Source organism: Lipotes vexillifer, unplaced genomic scaffold (genome assembly GCF_000442215.2).
Source record: "Lipotes vexillifer unplaced genomic scaffold, Lipotes_vexillifer_v1.1 scaffold1969, whole genome shotgun sequence".
Classification (NCBI taxonomy): domain Eukaryota; kingdom Metazoa; phylum Chordata; class Mammalia; order Artiodactyla; family Lipotidae; genus Lipotes; species Lipotes vexillifer.
The window spans coordinates 301,005-318,089 of NW_006794929.1; the positions used below are offsets into that span (position 1 = coordinate 301,005).

The 17,085-nt window shown below is 38.5% G+C and overlaps 1 protein-coding gene across 1 annotated transcript in view; it reads left to right on the forward strand.

The window, feature by feature from the left end:
- The first annotated feature begins 2,997 nt into the window (after nucleotides 1-2,997).
- The window catches only part of ZNF704 (zinc finger protein 704), a 169,610-nt gene continuing 155,522 nt past the window's right edge, over nucleotides 2,998-17,085 (forward strand). Inside the window, exon 1 of the mRNA XM_007467364.1 lies at nucleotides 2,998-3,234. Within this exon, the coding sequence (XP_007467426.1) occupies nucleotides 3,014-3,234 (221 nt within the window). The 5' untranslated portion in view covers nucleotides 2,998-3,013. The remainder of the gene's footprint in view (nucleotides 3,235-17,085) is intronic.

The window sequence follows — 17,085 nt, forward strand, 5'->3', positions numbered from 1 at the left end:
TCCCTTCCTTTCCATCCTGCCTCAGCATTCAAAAGTGCTCCATTACCTCCCATCTTAGAGCATTCTCCTTTGTCCAGCATCCGACCCAGCCACCACCCTATTTCTCTGGGCCATTTCTGAGCCCATGTCTCAAGATTTGACTTCATATACTTGCTCCATTCTCTTCTCTCCTGTGTACTCTCCTTTTAAAAAATATTTTTAAATATAATATCTGATATGAATAAAAGAACATTAAAAAGAAACTGTAGGGAATTCCCTGGTGGCGCAGTGGTTAAGAATCCGCCTGCCAGTGCAGGGGACACGGGTTCGATTCCCTGGTCCGGGAAGATCCCACATGCCATGGAGCAACTATGCCCGTGCACCACAGCTACTGAGCCTGTGCTCTGGGGCCCGAGTGCCATAACTCCTGACCCCGCGTGCTGCAACTGCTGAGGCCCACGCGCCGAGAGCCCGTGCTCCGTAACAAGAGAAGCCACCGCAATGAGAAGCCCGCACACCGCAACGAAGAGTATCCCCTGCTCACCGCAACTAGAGAAAGCCTGTGCACAGCAACGAAGACCCAGTGCAGCCAAAAATAACTAAATAAAATAAATTTTAAAAAAAGAACATGTAATATACATATAAATTTAAGGCATAGTGATATAATGAATATCTACACCTGTGACCCACTCCTTCCACCAGCCTTACAAACCGTGGAACCTATGACTCAAAGTATCTAAAGTCTCTTGCTCACCTCTACACTTTTTTCTCTTCTTTGATCATTTCTAACTCATTTTAATTGCACTTTTAAAAAGGAGTCTGGGCTAAGTAGTCTTTGAAATTCATTACATTGCTAAAATTTCCTGATTATTATTGAGAGATTAATTTTATGTTTAGAATGTATTATGGAAGATTTATAGCTTACATCGTTGAATATTACCATAATTTATTTTATTATGAAGTCTCAGCTAAGAGCATGACATACAATTATAATATCATTTCTATAGGAAGTTTATTCTACTTTGTATTAATTTGCTTTAGATGCTGGCTTTTTTCCCTAAATTTTTGGAGCTAAAAGCTAAATTTTCTGTACTGTTCTCCCTCAACCCTCCTCTCTTTGGATTGAATTCATTTAACCAGTCCAGTTGACCCCAAGGGAGGTATTGGATGTCAATTATTGCTACAACTTAATACTAATGACTACTTAAATATTTAATTACTGTAACACTTGACACTTAGGGAGAAACTATTTATAATCATCAAAACCACACCTTTGTTTTCATCTTTCATGCCTGGCGTTTGGCATATTCCTGTTGTAACATCGCTGGGAATGAGCTGCTCTAGAGGTGGAAAAAATGCCTCCCTCTCTCTTCCACCTCCAGGCAGAAGAAGCTGCACTGGAAGTGATTAGTGATGGATATTTTAAAAATTTATAATTACATTAGTCAGTTTTCCAAACTACGTTTTTATTGAAAATTTATTGCATTTTAGAAGTGTGAAATATTTTCTTATTCCTTTCTATTGAGTATTGATGTCATTTAAACCGTTAGCTCTTAAAAGCACTCATTTTTCTTGGACTCTTACTTTGCTTCATTAACTAGTGCATTCTAGGAAATATGGTAACTCTTTAATGAGTTGCAAGTAGACCCAGGTGGCTGACCATTGTCCTGTGGAGCTGGGGCTTGGTCTGGCAGGAACACCATGGAAGATACTCTCTTTTTCCTGACAAGTGCAGGCCAAGGAGAGCAGGGAGCTCAGTTTAGGGCTCTGTGTTCATGTGAAAGATACATTCCAGCCAAGGCAATCCTGAGGCACAAGTCATCCCTAGGCTCAGGAAGAATACATATGTGAGCAGGTCCTGTGACTCCCAACACACACCTACTTCAGAGTTTTCCTTTAGTCTGAGAGTTTCTAGTCATTAATACCATACTTTGCCAGTCTCTGCTGTTACTGGGCCCACATATTCTCATTTTATTCTGAAGATGCTGTATGTTTATGGCTTTAGCTCCTATTTCTCTATATCTGTTTGATCACATGCTTTGTGCTTTTCCTCCTAACTAAAATTAAAAAGAAACAAATAAGCATATCCTCTATTTAAGTGGGCGAGCGAAGGTTTACTGACTATGTACACTGACTTCATGAAAGGGAGAGACTGTCTCTGGACCTGTGAAATGTCTTATAGATGTGCATATTTTGAAACATACTCTGCTGATGAGTGAGGCTCTGGGTTGCCAGATAGTCTGATTCTTCTTTGTATGCTTAGGACTTTAACAAGTTCACTGCAGACCTCATTTACAGCGCCAATCACATTACAAAATCCTTTTTCTTTTTTAACTTTAGTCTCCTTTTTCAGTCATCGCAGTCCTAAAATCTGAAATAACCAGTTTTAATTCCTTGAGGTCTAAATTCATATTTGTCTTAAACTTTAATCACCATTGCATTTAGTAAAAAATCATAAGAAAAATTAATATGACTTTTTAATTGTCATACTAATGACGGATTTCATTAAGATCTTAACTGCTATAAATAAAGGATAAAAAACAATTCTTCATTAGATAGAGAGTGTGGTTAAGATCAGTATTCATAGTCAAAGATATAAGGCTTGATTTTATATGTATAGCTCTCTTTATTAAACATAATCAGCATGAAATATTTAAGAATTTATTTACTTAACTGAGTCTTCTCAGTTGTAGAAGAGAAAACAATAATGTTTTAAATTTTTAGATTTTTTTAAGTCTCACTCTTTCAAGCCTTCGAAGTTTTTGCACATCTGAAAGGCTTTTCTTGTGCTTGTGATACTTCTTGTTTGCATGGACAGGTGGTGCATCAATTGTGCATTACTTTGTAATGTCAGTTATTTTATTTCTGTGTGACTTTTTTCCCATTTAAACTATAAAATCTTCAAGATGAACAGGGACAGCAGAGTCTGTGGTCTCTCGTCATGGCCATCTGCACATAGTCATGCAAAGCTGATATTTTGGGTGACTAAGAATTTTTGCATTTCATTTCACAGGTGGGGAGCATTAAGCGGGAAATGGCCTTCATATTTCAACCAGAGGACTTAAAACGTGACTCTAGTAAAAAACTGTCTCATCAACACTTGTTCCCCTTGGCCATGGAGGAGGATGTGAAAACAGCAGACACCAAAAAAGTCAACCAAGCCCTTGACCATGAAAAAGAAAACACTCGCTCCATCTGTCTCCTTGAGCAAAAACGAAAAGTTGTTTCTTCCAATATTGATGTTCCTCCAGCAAGGTAAGGGACCGTTAGACCTTATATGTGTCTGCTCCAGGAAGTCAATGGAGAGCATGTGTAGTCTCCGCCGTATCTCTCTAAAGCACAGACTTAGGAAGGTTTTTCTGCCAAGAACATTTTTCTGTTGCTTGTGTGAAATAGAGCAGGTGGCCATGCTCTTCAGAACTGACTCAGGCTATAGTAGTTGGAACTACTGTGGCTCTAGAAAAGAATGTTTTATTAGATTTTGGCAAATGAACAACAAAGAGCAAAAGAATAAATATAAAAAAATAAAAGAAACATGAAATGTATGACTGAGCATAGCCACTCAAAAGCAAGAATACTCATATCTTTAGGTCCGGTGTTGGAGAGCTATGGCTGTAGGGCACATTCAGCCCCTGGCCTGTTTTTGTTTGGCCTGCCAGATAAGAATAGTTTTACATTTTTAAAGGGAAAAATAAGTGTAGAATATGGGATATAGATCATAGATGGCCTGCAAAGCCTAAAATATTTATGTGTGACTCATTATAGAAAAGGTTTGGTGACCCCAGGTTTATATCATGGTAATCCTTTTAAGACAGATCTAGCTTAGAACTGGGCCAAGAGGGTTTATCTGAAATATTAAAAGGCTTTTATTACATTGTAATTCTATTTAAACCACATCCAGCGCCACTGAACCAAAGGACAATATTATGGCAGAATGACAGTGGAATAGTAGTAGAATATACATGCTAGACCTTTTACTTATTTTCTTGCCTGTCATTTATCTCACCTAGAAAGTAAGCTCCATGTTGGCTGTGATTTTAGTCCATCTTGTTCAGTGCTGTAGCCCTAGTTATTAGAACCATGTTGAATTATATATTAAGAGCTCAATAAATATTTGTTGAATGAAGAAAAGAAAGGAGATGCTATAGCATGAAAGCTTGCTTATTTTTAATACGTGAAATATATTTTGTTACCAAAAAACATCTATAATGAAACTTTATAAGCAATTGTTTGAGAAGTTCTGCGTTTGTTTGAGTGGTTTCTGATAGCTAACTAGGAAAATTGTATCTTTGGAAAAGGAATAAATGTTCCTTTTCTACTGATTCACTTTTTGTAATTAGAATTTCATTTCTTTTTATATGAAATCAAAAGTATCTTCTCTAGAAAAATACATATTTTTCTATTCTTCTACCAAATTTATCAAACTTTATAAAATTATAGGCCTCATTATTTTCCTTAACTTTTAATTGAAAATTTTCATATATTCATTACCTCTGTTTAACTACTTGGAATTATTTGCTTTTCTCATTTTTTTCATATAACGTACATGCTGAATTCTTTAGGATTAGTTCCTTTAACTGGGGGTTCATTATGAAATGTCTTATCATGCCCTGAACCTGGTAGGCACCTCAATTCATATCTGTTATTTGGTTGACTCTTAGGTAAAATGACATGTAATTTGAAATGTGAAGAGCTATGGTTTTATTTTTTTCCTAATCCTGTAGGGCAAGAATTAGACTCTTCCCAATATTACATAGTTTAGGGCCAACTTGCAACTCTGTAGAACTTAACTCTACATAAAATTTTCATTAGACCATTTTATATGTTGAAAGACCTGGAATTCATAATTTTAAATTGTCATCGATGGTTTTAGGTATATCTTTATTCTTTAATTTTTACCCACTTGCAGTAGTTTCTGGGGAAAATAATGAAGAGAGGAAGAAGAAAAATGTTTTCTGCCTTTTCTGGCTCTGTTGTGTGGAGTATTCTTTCTTCCCTCTCAAATTCACTGAGTGCACTTAAAAGTCAAGCCAGTGTTATTACAGAGTTCTTTAAACAACATTGGGAAATTAATTGGAAACCCAATTAGTGTGCAGCAAGAATTCCCCAATGACAAGGTATAGCTTAGATGTGTTAATCTATTATGGGAAAGGCTAGTTAAAGCTTCATTGTTTGAGATCTGCACTAATACACTTATTTTCATTGCTGTAGTGAGAGTTTAATTATCACAAATATGCCAACCGTTGGTGCAATAAATTACTCTTTTTTAAAGTGATGATGAAGGAATCAGAAATTGTGGAGTTCATCTAACTCTCCACTCTTTCTGTTCTATTTTCTTTTACGCTTATCAAGTTATTTTATAAATGTAGACTTTCCACTATCATCTAAATAGATCAATATTTTGTTTTAAAGAAATTCCTTTACTTGACATGTAGAAAGATACAGGATTTTTCTTTTTGTTTTTTTTTAGAAGAAATAGTTATATCTGTTGGCAGTACGTAAATAATGAGGCTTGAGTAAGTCTACAGGTATATGGGAATATTCGTATGAGTAAACCTATATATCTATATCTTATATAGTATATCATATATAACACACGTGTGTGTATATATATATATATATTCTATATTGCTATATCTAGCCACATGGTTATTGCAACTTATTACTCTTCTAAATCCAGACATTATGTATTGGCCAGCTCTTAGAAGGGCAGGATAACGATTTTAGGTGAATAGAGTATGACTGGTACAGAGCTCCTCATTGGTTTAAAATAAGTTCTCTATAATCTTTCTCACTTTATATTTTGCTTATTGCCACTGTAGCTAACAGGAGTTTTGTTGAACTTCACTTTCTGTGGTTTGTAAGATGAAATATGAAGTTTTTTTCTATGGTTTGTGTAATGAAAACAATGGGTATATTTTATATGTTTTTTCATATCCCTAGAAAGTTCTGAGAACCACGCCCCTCTTTAATCGCTGTACCTCACTGCAATTAAGCATCACTGATTTCATCTCCATTCAATAGACATTTATTGAGTACCTGCTATGAACTCAGTACTCAGTAAAAAAGTGAATGAGGCAGGGTGCTAACCCTCCAGGACCTTACCATCAGAGAGACAGACACCTAAGTGGTTAATATCAAATAACTTGCTTCCTTCTCATTAGAACTGGGTGAATTTGTAAGTAATGGAGAATCTCTTAATATTAGGAAAGTTGTTAGTGTGACACAACTATTTAAAAGCCTACTTTGCTTTTATTCGTGTCTTTTTCAAGATGGGGATAAATGGAACAGAGGAGGAACTCTGTATCTGAGATCTGCATTACAAAATCCCTGTTTCTTTACCCATTTTCTGAGGACCCACTTAAGAGCCGCTAGTTTCTGGAAAACATAAATTTAAGTAAGTTATTAATCCAGATGTGTCAGGCTGGGTCATCCGAGAAGCAAATGCCAAGATAGGATTGAACGTGCAAGTGTTTTTTTTTTTGCGGTACGCGGGCCTCTCACTGTTGTGGCCTCTCCTGTTGCGGAGCACGGGCTCCAGAAGCGCAGGCCCAGCGGCCATGGCTCACGGGCCCAGCCGCTCCGCGGCATGTGGGATCTTCCCGGACTGGGGCACAAACCCGCGTCCCCCGCATCGGCAGGCGGACTGTCAACCACTGCGCCACCAGGGAAGCCCGTGCAAGTGTTTTATTAGGATAAACACCTGGGGTGGGTGGAGGCAGGGAAGGCAGGAGGTGCGAGTCAGACTAAGGTGCAGGTCTGAGCCCAGTGAGGGAGAGGGGTGAGTGAGGGAAGGCTGGATGGAAGTGTCTGAGCCTGCCTCGCAAGGCCACCGGGTCTCCTGCATTATATTAATTACGTGAGTTATATTAATGCAAGAGAGTCCACTTACCCATGGGATGTTGCTTGATTGATTTCAGGAAGAAACAGTGTTTTTTTCTTTTTTTGTTTCCGGTGGGGGGCAGGAGGGGGCGGGTGGTGCAGAGGAGTGAATGCATTATAAGGTGAGGTCCTCAAAATATCCCTTGAATTATTCCAGGTTCTTCAGGGGAGAAAACTAAATAGAAGAGCACAAGAGTATGTAAGAGAGCATGTGAATGAGCAGTGTTCGTCTTTGGACCTAAAGATCTATCATTGACGGAAAAAAAATTCTTCCCAATTTTAAAGATTATGGAGGAGGAATAATTTGCTGGGGCGTGAGGTGACCTGTACGAGGCGTGTCAGTGCTAACAGTGGGGACAGCAGTATTTAAATGACTGATCCCTCTCTCTGAAGGTTTCATCACTTATTCATTTAGTAATGTCTGGTTATAAAAGATAACAGCTCCCTCCGAAAGAGACTGTGAATTGAAAATGAGGAGTTACTAATTATAAACATGTTATCTTAAGTATTTTTTAATCTTCAGGGAAAATACTAGCTTTAGTGATCTCTATGGTGAGTTAGGAAAATGAGCTTTTAGAGGATAAGGACAGGAATACAAAGAGACGGGGGTGTGAAGAGTTGAGCCAGAATGAAAATCCAATACTGTAGTTTGGCCCAAGAAGTGAATAGAAGGCCAAGGTCAGTAAAGACAAAGGCCAGTCAGGGATTTCCTGTGGGCAGAGCTCAGTGGTCCATTAGCCAAGACAGTATTTTAGCCTTATTGGAAAAAGATGATGAGCCTGGGCCCAGATAATCAATGAAACATGCCCAGTTTAGTGGTGGAAATTTGGGGAAAAGAAAGAAAGATTTGAAATCCAGAGTAGGGAATTTAAAGATTTTTCCAGGGATGTAGGGCATAGAACTAGTCGGAAGGAATTGTTCAATTCTTGGGATGTGTGTCAAGCTCTTGCAGTAGCACGAGACTTCTGTGAATTGGCCTGACTGAACGCCGTTGGTAACACCAAATTCTTTCAAAGTCCAAGTAATGCTCATTTCAGTGTTTGACCTGTCCTGATGGGTAAACTAGGCATGTTGGTAAAGCCTGTAAGTACCAGAAAATAAAACATAAAGGACTCAGGAGAGCCACTTTTGAAGGAGAAATTTTCTACTCATTTTAACTCTGCCTGGTTCTAGGTAAGGATTGAGGTTTCTTTTTATTTTCCCATATGGATATCCAATTGTTACAATTGTTGGACAGATTATCCTTTCCCCATTGCGTTACCTTGACATCTTTTTCAAAATCAACTGACCATATATGTGCGTGTCTAGCTCTGGACTCTCCTCTGTTCTGTATCTGTGTGTCTATCCTTATGCCAGTACTACAGTCTCTTTTTTTTAAACATCTTTATTGGAGTATAATTGCTTTACAATGTTGTGTTAGTTTCTGCCGTACAACAAAGTGAATCAGCTATAGGCATACATATATCCCCGTATCCCCTCCCTCTTGCGTCTCCCTCCCACCCTCCTTATCCCACCCCTGTAGGTGGTCACAAAGCACCGAGCTGATATCCCTGTGCTCTGCAGCTGCTTCCCACTAGCTATCTGTTTTACATTTGGTAGTGTATATATGTCAGTGTTACTCTCTCACTTCATCCCAGCTTACCCTTCCCCCTCCTCATGTCCTCAAGCCCATTCTCTATGTCTGTGTCTTTATTCCTGTCCTGCCCCTAGGTTCATCAGAACCATTTTTTTTTTTTAGATTCCATATGTATATGTGTTAGCATATGATATTTGTTTTTCTCTTTCTGACTTAGTTCATTTCACTCTCTATGACAGACTCTAGGTCCCTCTTGATTGCTCTAGTAAGTCTTGATAATAGGTAGTATGAGTATGCCAACCTTGTTCTGCTTTTTTAAACATATCTTTCTAGGTTGGCTGGATTTCCATATAGATTTTAGAATATTCTATCGTTTTCTACCCTTCAAAAAAGCCTATTGGAATTTTAATTGTTATTACATTTGAATCTATAGGTCAGTTTAGGGTGAATTGATACCATAAAAACATCAAATCTTCCAATTTATAGACAGAATATGTCTTTACATTCACCCAGTTCTTTTATTCTTCTCAGTAGCATTTGTAGTTTTCAGTGCTTAGATCTTGCATTATTTTGTTAACTTAATTTGTAAGTACTTTATGTTTTTAGATTCTGTTCTAAGTAATATTATTTAATTTTTTTTGGTAATCTTTTTTCTTCCAGTTTTATTGAGATATAATTGACACACAGCACTGTATAAGTTAAGATGTACAGCATAATGATTTAACTTACATCATGAAATGATTAGAAATCTAGTGATTAGCACAATAAGTTTAGAGAACATCATCTCATATAGATACATTAAATAAATATAAAATTACTTTTCCTTGGGATGAGAACTCTTAGGGTTTGCTTTCTTAGCTTTCATATATAACATACAGCAGTGTTAATTATATTTACCATGTTGTACGTTACATCCCTAGTACTTATTTATCTTATACCTGGAAGTTTGTACCTTTTGACTGCCTTCATCTAATTCTCCCTCCCCAACTACCTGCCTCTGGATAACCACAAATCTGATCTCTTTTTCTATGAGATAGTTTGTTTTTGAAGTATAATTGACCTACAGCACAATGTTAGTTCTTACTACATGACAGAGTGATTGAATATTTCTGTACATTTCAAAATGATCACTGTGATAAGTCTGGTTATTATCTGTCACCATACTGAGACATTACATAGTTTTTGACTGTATTCCCTATATTGCATATTGAATATCTGTGACTCATTTATTTTGTAACTGGAAGTTTGTACCTCTTATTCTCCCTTACCTATTTCTTTCCTCTTCCCCACGGCCCTGCTCTGGCAATCACCTGTTTTTTTCTCTGTATCTATAGCTATTTCTGTTTTGTTATGTTTGTTCATTTGTTTTGTTTTCTAGATTCTACATATAAGTGAAATCGTACAGTATTTTTCTTTCTCTGTGACTTATTTCACTTAGCATGATACCCTCTAGGCCCATCCATGTTGTCACAAATGGCAAGATTCCATTCTTTTTTATGGCTGTGTAATATTCCTCTGTGTGTGTGTGTGTGTGTGTGTGTGTGTGTGTGTGTGTGTGTGTGTGTGTGATCTTTATCCATCTATCTGTTAATGGGCACTTATGTTGCTTCCATATCCTGGCTAGTGTAAACAGTGCTGCAATGCACACAGAGTACATATATCTTTTTGAATTAGTGTTTGTTTTCTCATCGGAAAAATACCCAGGAGTGGAATTACTGGATCTTATGGCAGTTCTATTTTTAATTTTTTGAGGAATTTCCATACTGTTCTCCACAGTGGCTGTAACAGTTTACATTCCCACCAACACTGCACAAGGGTTTCCTTTTCTCCACATCCTTACCAACACTTGTTATTTCTTGCCTTTTTGATAATAGCCGCTCTGACAGGTATGAAGTGATATTTCATTGTGGTTTTGATTTGCATTTTCCTGATGATCACTGATGTTGAGCATCTTTTCATATGTATGTTGGCCGTCCGTATGTCTTCTTTGGAAAAATGTGTAATCAGTTCCTCTGCCCAGTTTTTAATAGGGTTGTTGGGTAGCTTTTGATATTAAGTTCAATGAGTTCTTTGTTTATTTTGGATATTAACCCCTTGTTGGATATATCATTTGCAAATATTTTATTGGCATATAATTGTTCATAGTAATCTTTTATGATCTTTTGTACTTCTGTGGTGTCAGTTGTAACTTCTCCTTTTTAATTTCTGATTTTATTGACTTGGGCCCTGCCTCCTTTTTTCTTGATGAGTCTGAGTAAAGGTTTATTAATTTTGTTTATCTGTTCAAAGAACCAGCTCTAAGTTTTTTTTATCTTTTTTTTTTTTTGGTCTCTATTTCATTTATTTCTACTCTGATCTTTATCATTTCTTTCCTTCTACTAACTTTGGGTTTTGTTTGTTTTTCTTTTTCTAATTCCTTTAAGTGTAAGGTTAGGTTGTTTCTTTGAGATTTTCTTGTTCCTGAGGTGGGCTTGTATCACTATAAACTTCCCTCTTAGAACTGTTTTTGCTGCTTCTCATAGATTTGGGATCATTGTTTTCATTTTCATTTGCCTCCAGGTATTTTTAAATTTTCTTTGATTTATTTAGTGATCCATTGGTTGTTTAGCTGCATATTGTTTAGCCTTCATGTGTTTGTGTTCTTGCAGTTTTTCCTTGTAGTTGATTTCTAGTCTCATGGCATTGTGGTCAGAAAAGATTCTTGATATGATTTTTATTTTCTTAAGTTTACTCTGTGTGGCCAGGGCCCAGAGGGTGTTGGGGCTGATGCCTTGTCCACTGGTGGGTGAGGCTGGTCCTAGGGCTAGTGCCAGCCCATTAGTAGGTGGAGCCAGGTTGTGGGGTCTCTGGCCACAGGGCCCTGTGAGTCCAGGGGTTGGTATCAGCCTGCCACTGGGCAGGGCCAGCTGTGGAGACGACTGGCTGTGGGACCCTGGGGGATTCTAGGCCTAGTTTCAGGTCTTGGGCCCTCTGGTGGACAGGGCTGGGTCCTGGGGCAGCTGTGGGTTCAGGGGGTCTTAAAGAAGCCCGCCTGCTTGTGGGTGGGGCTCTGTCCCTGCCCAGCTAGCTACTTGGCCTGAGGTGTCCCAGTGCTGGTGCCTGCAGGCTGGTGGGTGAGGCAAGCAAGGTCCTGGTGCTAACATGCTCGAGGGAGGATTCCAAAGTGACACTTGCCAGCCCCAATGTCCTTTCGGTAGAATGAGCTCTCACAGTGTCTGTGACCCCACGCTGAGCTCTAGATGCCTCCTGCCTCTCAGCGAGTCTCTCCAAGATCAGCAGGTAGGTCTGACTCAGGCTCCTTTCAGACTACTGCTTCTGCTCTGGGTCCCAAAACGTGTGAGATTTTGTGTGCGCCCTTTAAGAGTGGAGTCTCTATTTCTCCAGCCCTCTGGCTCTCCTGAAAGTAAGCCCTGCTGGCCTTCAAAGCCAAATGTTCTCGGAGCTCGTCTTGCTGGTACTGGAAACCCAGGCCGGGGAGCCCGATGTGAGGCCTGGACCCCTTCCGCCTTGGGGAGAACCTCTGCAGTTGTAATTATCCTATCATGTGTGGGTTGCCTACCTGGGGTTACGGCCTCTTGACTGTACCACATCTTTGCCCTGCTTACCCATCTCATTGTGGTTCCTTCTTTATATCTTTAGTTGTAGCAGATCTTTTCCGCTTTTCTTCTGGTCATTCGCATCAATAGTTGCTCTGTAAGTAGTTGTCGTTTCGGTATGCCCGTGGCAAGAGGTGAACTCAGGGTCTTCCTGCTCTGCCGTCTTGGCCTCTCCCCCACCAAATGATATTATTTTAAATGTCAATTTCAAGTTATTCATTGCTGATACAGAGAAATACAATTTATATTTTGACCAAGTATACTGAAAGCTTACTAAACTCAGGCATTAGGTTTTTTAGCTTTTTTTGGTAGATTTGTTTTTAGGAGGGTCTACATAACTGATCATGCTGCCTGCAAATAAAGACCACTCGTTAGTCTTCCTCTCCCGTATGTATACCTTTCATTTATGTTTTGTCTTTTTGCACTGGCTTTGCACCTCCAATGTAATACTGAATATAAGTGGCAAAAATGGGTATCCTTATCTTGTTCTTCAAGGGGAAAGCATTCAGTATATTTCACTGTTAAGAATGATGATAGTGGGCTTCCCTGGTGGCGCAGTGGTTGAGAGTCCGCCTGCCGATGCAGGGGACACGGGTTCATGCCCCGGTCTGGGAAGATCCCATGTGCCGCGGAGCGGCTGGGCCCGTGAGCCATGGCCGCTGAGCCTGTGTGTCCGGAGCCTGTGCTCCGCAGCGGGAGAGGCCGCAACAGTGAGAGGCCCACGTACTGCAAAAAAAAAAAAAAAAAAAAAAAAGAATGATGATAGCTGCAGGATTGTTTTCTTTTTTTATGAGAGAATGGAAGTACTCTTCCATTTCTAATTAGCTGATGAGAGTTTTTATCATCAATAAATATTGAATATTGTAAAAAAAAATTGCATCTATCTATGTGAGCATACTTAACAATTATTTTAATGTGTCGAGTTACATTGATTGGTCTTTGACCATTGAGTCAGCTTTGGATTCCTGAGCTAAAACCCCCTTATATATCAGAGGATCAATTTTTGCTAAAATTCTATTAAGGATTCATTCATTTCCATCCACTGACCTATCATTTTATTTACTTGGATATTGTTGTGTGGTTTTGATATCAGTTTAATGATGGCCTCATAAAATGCGTTAGGAGGTGTTCCCTCCTCCTTGTTTTCTGAATTTGTTTTAGGACTGGTATTACTTCTTCCTTAAAGGGTAGGTCTACTGGTGAAGCCATCTGGACCTGGGGTTTTCTTTATGGGAGTGTTTTTCATTACAGATTCAATTTTTAAGATTGATATATAGTTGACCCTTGCGCAGCACAGGTTTGAACTGTGCAGGTCCATTTATATGCAGATCTTTTCAATGGTAAATACCGTAATACTACATGGTCCACAGTTGGTTAAATCTGTAGATGTGGAGGAACCGTGAAAACGGAAGGCCGACTATATTACACGCAGATTAATCCCCTCGTTGTTCAAGGGTCAACTGTAGTGCTATTCAGCCTTCATGTTTCTTTTTGAATTAGTTTTGGTAATTTGTGTCTTTCAAGGAATTTATCCATTACATATAAATTGTCAAATTTGTTAGAATGTAGTTGTTCATAATATTGCCTTTTTAAAAAATACGGAGAATCTACAGTAATGTTCCCTCTCCCATTTCTGATATTGGTCAGCGTGTCATCTTTTTTTTTTTTTAACCAGTCTAACTAGCAGTTTATCAGTTTTATGGCTGTTCTCAAGGAGCCAGCTTTCACATATATTGATTTTCTCTATTGTTTGTCCATTTTCTATTTCATTGATTTCTTCTTTTATTATTTCCTTCCTTCTGCTTATTTTAAGTTTAAATTCCTCCTCTTTTTCTAGTTTCTTAAGGTAGAATTTTAGGCTGTTAATCATAGACTTTTCTTCTTTTATGTTATAAGCATCTAATGCTATAACTCCTTCTAAGCACTTCTTTATATGCACCTCCCAATTTTTGTTAGGTTGATTCTTTTTAATATTAGATTATTATAATTAGATTTTATTTTAAAAAGAGATAGTAGATTCAAAACATTTTTCATCTTATTATTTATAATTGAGAAAATAATCCAGAGAATAGAAATATAGAGTATATTCTTGAAATAGGATATTTTACTCACTATATTCATTATAATTACTGATCTGTTTAGAATTTTTCGCCATCTTAATTTTTTTTTCGATACGCGGGCCTCTCACTGTTGTGGCCTCTCCCGTTGCGGAGCACAGGCTCCGGACGTGCAGGCTCAGCAGCCATGGCTCACAGGCCCAGCCGCTCCGCGGCATGTGGGATCTTCCCGGCCCACGTCACGAACCCGTGTGCCCTGCATCGGCAGGCGGACTCTCAACCACTGCGCCCCCAGGGAAGCCCTTTTTTTTTTTTTTTTTAAGATTTGTTCCTCAATACCTTATTTTTTAAAAGACTTTATTTTCTTTTTCAGAGCAGTTCTAGGTTCACAACAAAATTGAGAGGCAGTTACAGAGATTTCCCATATACCCTCTGTCCCCACACACACAGAGCACCTCTCCTGTTATCAACATCTGTCATCGTTTTTGTCCTAAAGTTTACTTCTCTAAATGTTAGTGTTGTATATTAAATGGGTTTGGACAGGGCTTCCCTGGTGGCGCAGTGGTTGGGAGTCCGCCTGCCGATGCAGGGGGCGCGGGTTCGTGCCCCGGTCTGGGAGGATCCCACGAGCCGTGGAGCGGCTGGACCCGTGAGCCATGGCCGCTGGGCCTGCGCGTCCGGAGCCTGTGCTCCGCAATGGGAGAGGCCACAACAGTGAGAGGCCCAGGTACTACAAAAAAAAAAAAAAAAAAAGCACATAAATGGGTTTGGACAAATATATAAGGGCATGTATCCCTCATTATAGTACCATACAGGATATTTTCACTGCCCTAAAAAATCCTCTGTGCTCTGCTTATTGATCCCTTCCCCTACCCTGAACTCCTGGAAACCACTAATCTTTTTACTGTATCCATAGTTTTGCCTTTTTCAGAATGTCTATAGTTGGAATAATATAATATGCAGCTTTTCAGATTGGCTTCTTTCACTGAGTAATGTGCATTTTTAAAATTTATTCAACATCTTTATTAATTAAGTGGATTTTATGTGCCAGATACTGGAATACAAGGTAGAATAAATAGACATATTTCCTGCCCTGGTAGAATTGAGGAGAGAGAGAGATTCTAAACAACACAAATACAAATACATAATTATAAATTATAATAATTTTAATAGATGGAATGTACAGGATATTATGAGGTCCATAAGTAGGAAGACTTATTTTAGACTGAGGCATAAGGAAAGGCCTCTTTAATGAAAGTACATTTTAGCTGACACCTAAAGAATGAGGAGGCATTAGACAGACTGACTAGAGAGGAAGGTATTCCAGGTAGGGGAGAGTATACCTGCAAGCCTCAAGGTAAGAAAGAAGGCCAGTGTGGCTGAAGCACAGAGAATGGGGGAGAGCAGCAAGAGATGAGGTTGGAGAGGCACTCAGGAGGCAAATCGTGTTGAGCTATATTGATTGTGTTAAAGATTTTTAAAGTGTATATTTAGATCAATAAGAAGAATTTTATGGAGAAGAATGATTAATGTTCCTTTTGTATTTAGGTAGGAATGATCACATTAACTGTTACATGTAGATTGGGTTTGAGAAGGACAAGGTGGGTGCAGGGAGACTAGTCGGGAAGCTACTCCTTTAGTGCAGAACAGATGTCATGGGAGTCTGGACTACATAGAGTGGTGACAGCTGAGATGAAGACAAGTGGACAGACTTGAAATGCATTTTTGAAGTAGATGTGAGGCTTCTTGGTTGTAAGCAACAGAAAATGACTGGCTGATTTAACAAAGGATGGAGTTTTCTGAAAGACATACAGAGTTTCTAGGGAGGTGGTTAGAAAGTGGGCAGGAGGGTGGGCAGCTGGAAACACAATTATGTTCATTCATTCTACCAGGGCCTGCAACTGAGCTTTTTGGCTTCTAAAGCAAGAGATGTATGTGTTTGGAAATTCTCCGGGCACTGGAAATAAATTCAGGCACTGGAGCACAAATTTAACGAATGACAGACCTAAGACTGGGAGGTTTCTGACCCCAAGTGAATTTTTGTTTCTTATTACCATCATTAGTGTTTATCAGAGAACATTAATTTATTGTCAGTTGCAACTGTGATGCCTTAAAATACATGGATAATTCTAATATCACTTGCTGTCCAGACTCTAAAAAACAAAAAAAAAACTCAACTGTTAGGAAAACATTATTAGATAACCTGGATCATGAGAGCATGGCATTTGTTATCCTCTTTTTGCCAGACATTGTTTTTTTTGGAAGTACTGATGCTTAAGCTGGTTGGATTTCACCCAAACAGCAATTACAATTTGATTACGCAAAGTAGAAACTGTCTTCTAATTATAACTCTAAAGCTAAAGAAATCTATTAGCAAACCAGTTGTAACAAGGGAAAAAGAAAAGTTTGGCCAAAAATATTCCTAACGACAGTTTATTAGAATACTCCAGATTGTTAGTTTGTTGTTGGAAAAAAATTGAACCATACGGCACTGTTTGTTTTGCAGGGTTTTAAAATATAGTGATGTCATATATATCACTTACTGGGTAAAATGAAGTCATCTTCTCCTTATAGAATGCCTCTTTGGGAACTATGTCGTTTAGAAAGAACTTCAGAAACTCATTAACCTTTGAGTTCAAAGTTAGGAAATGGCCTGAGCTTCAAGCAATATCTTATGTGGACAATTGTGAACTTATTTGGGCTACCATTTTCAGTGGTGTTCTCTACATTTTCTCCTGTGTCTTTTATGTACTATATATTACTCATAGAAAAGTCTTTTATGTCAGACTTGGAATTAAGTGAGAGATAAGGCAAAATTGATATCATTATTTCTGAATCTCCAGAGGCATAGCAGTTTCTGGAGCAAATGTTTAATGTTTAAATGTATTAATAACTTTTCAGGTCACAAACTCTGTAACCAATACGAAACTACTGAAAAGAGGGAAAAGTTTAAAAGGTCTTTAAGCTTATCTCCTTGAACATTTTCTTTTTAAAA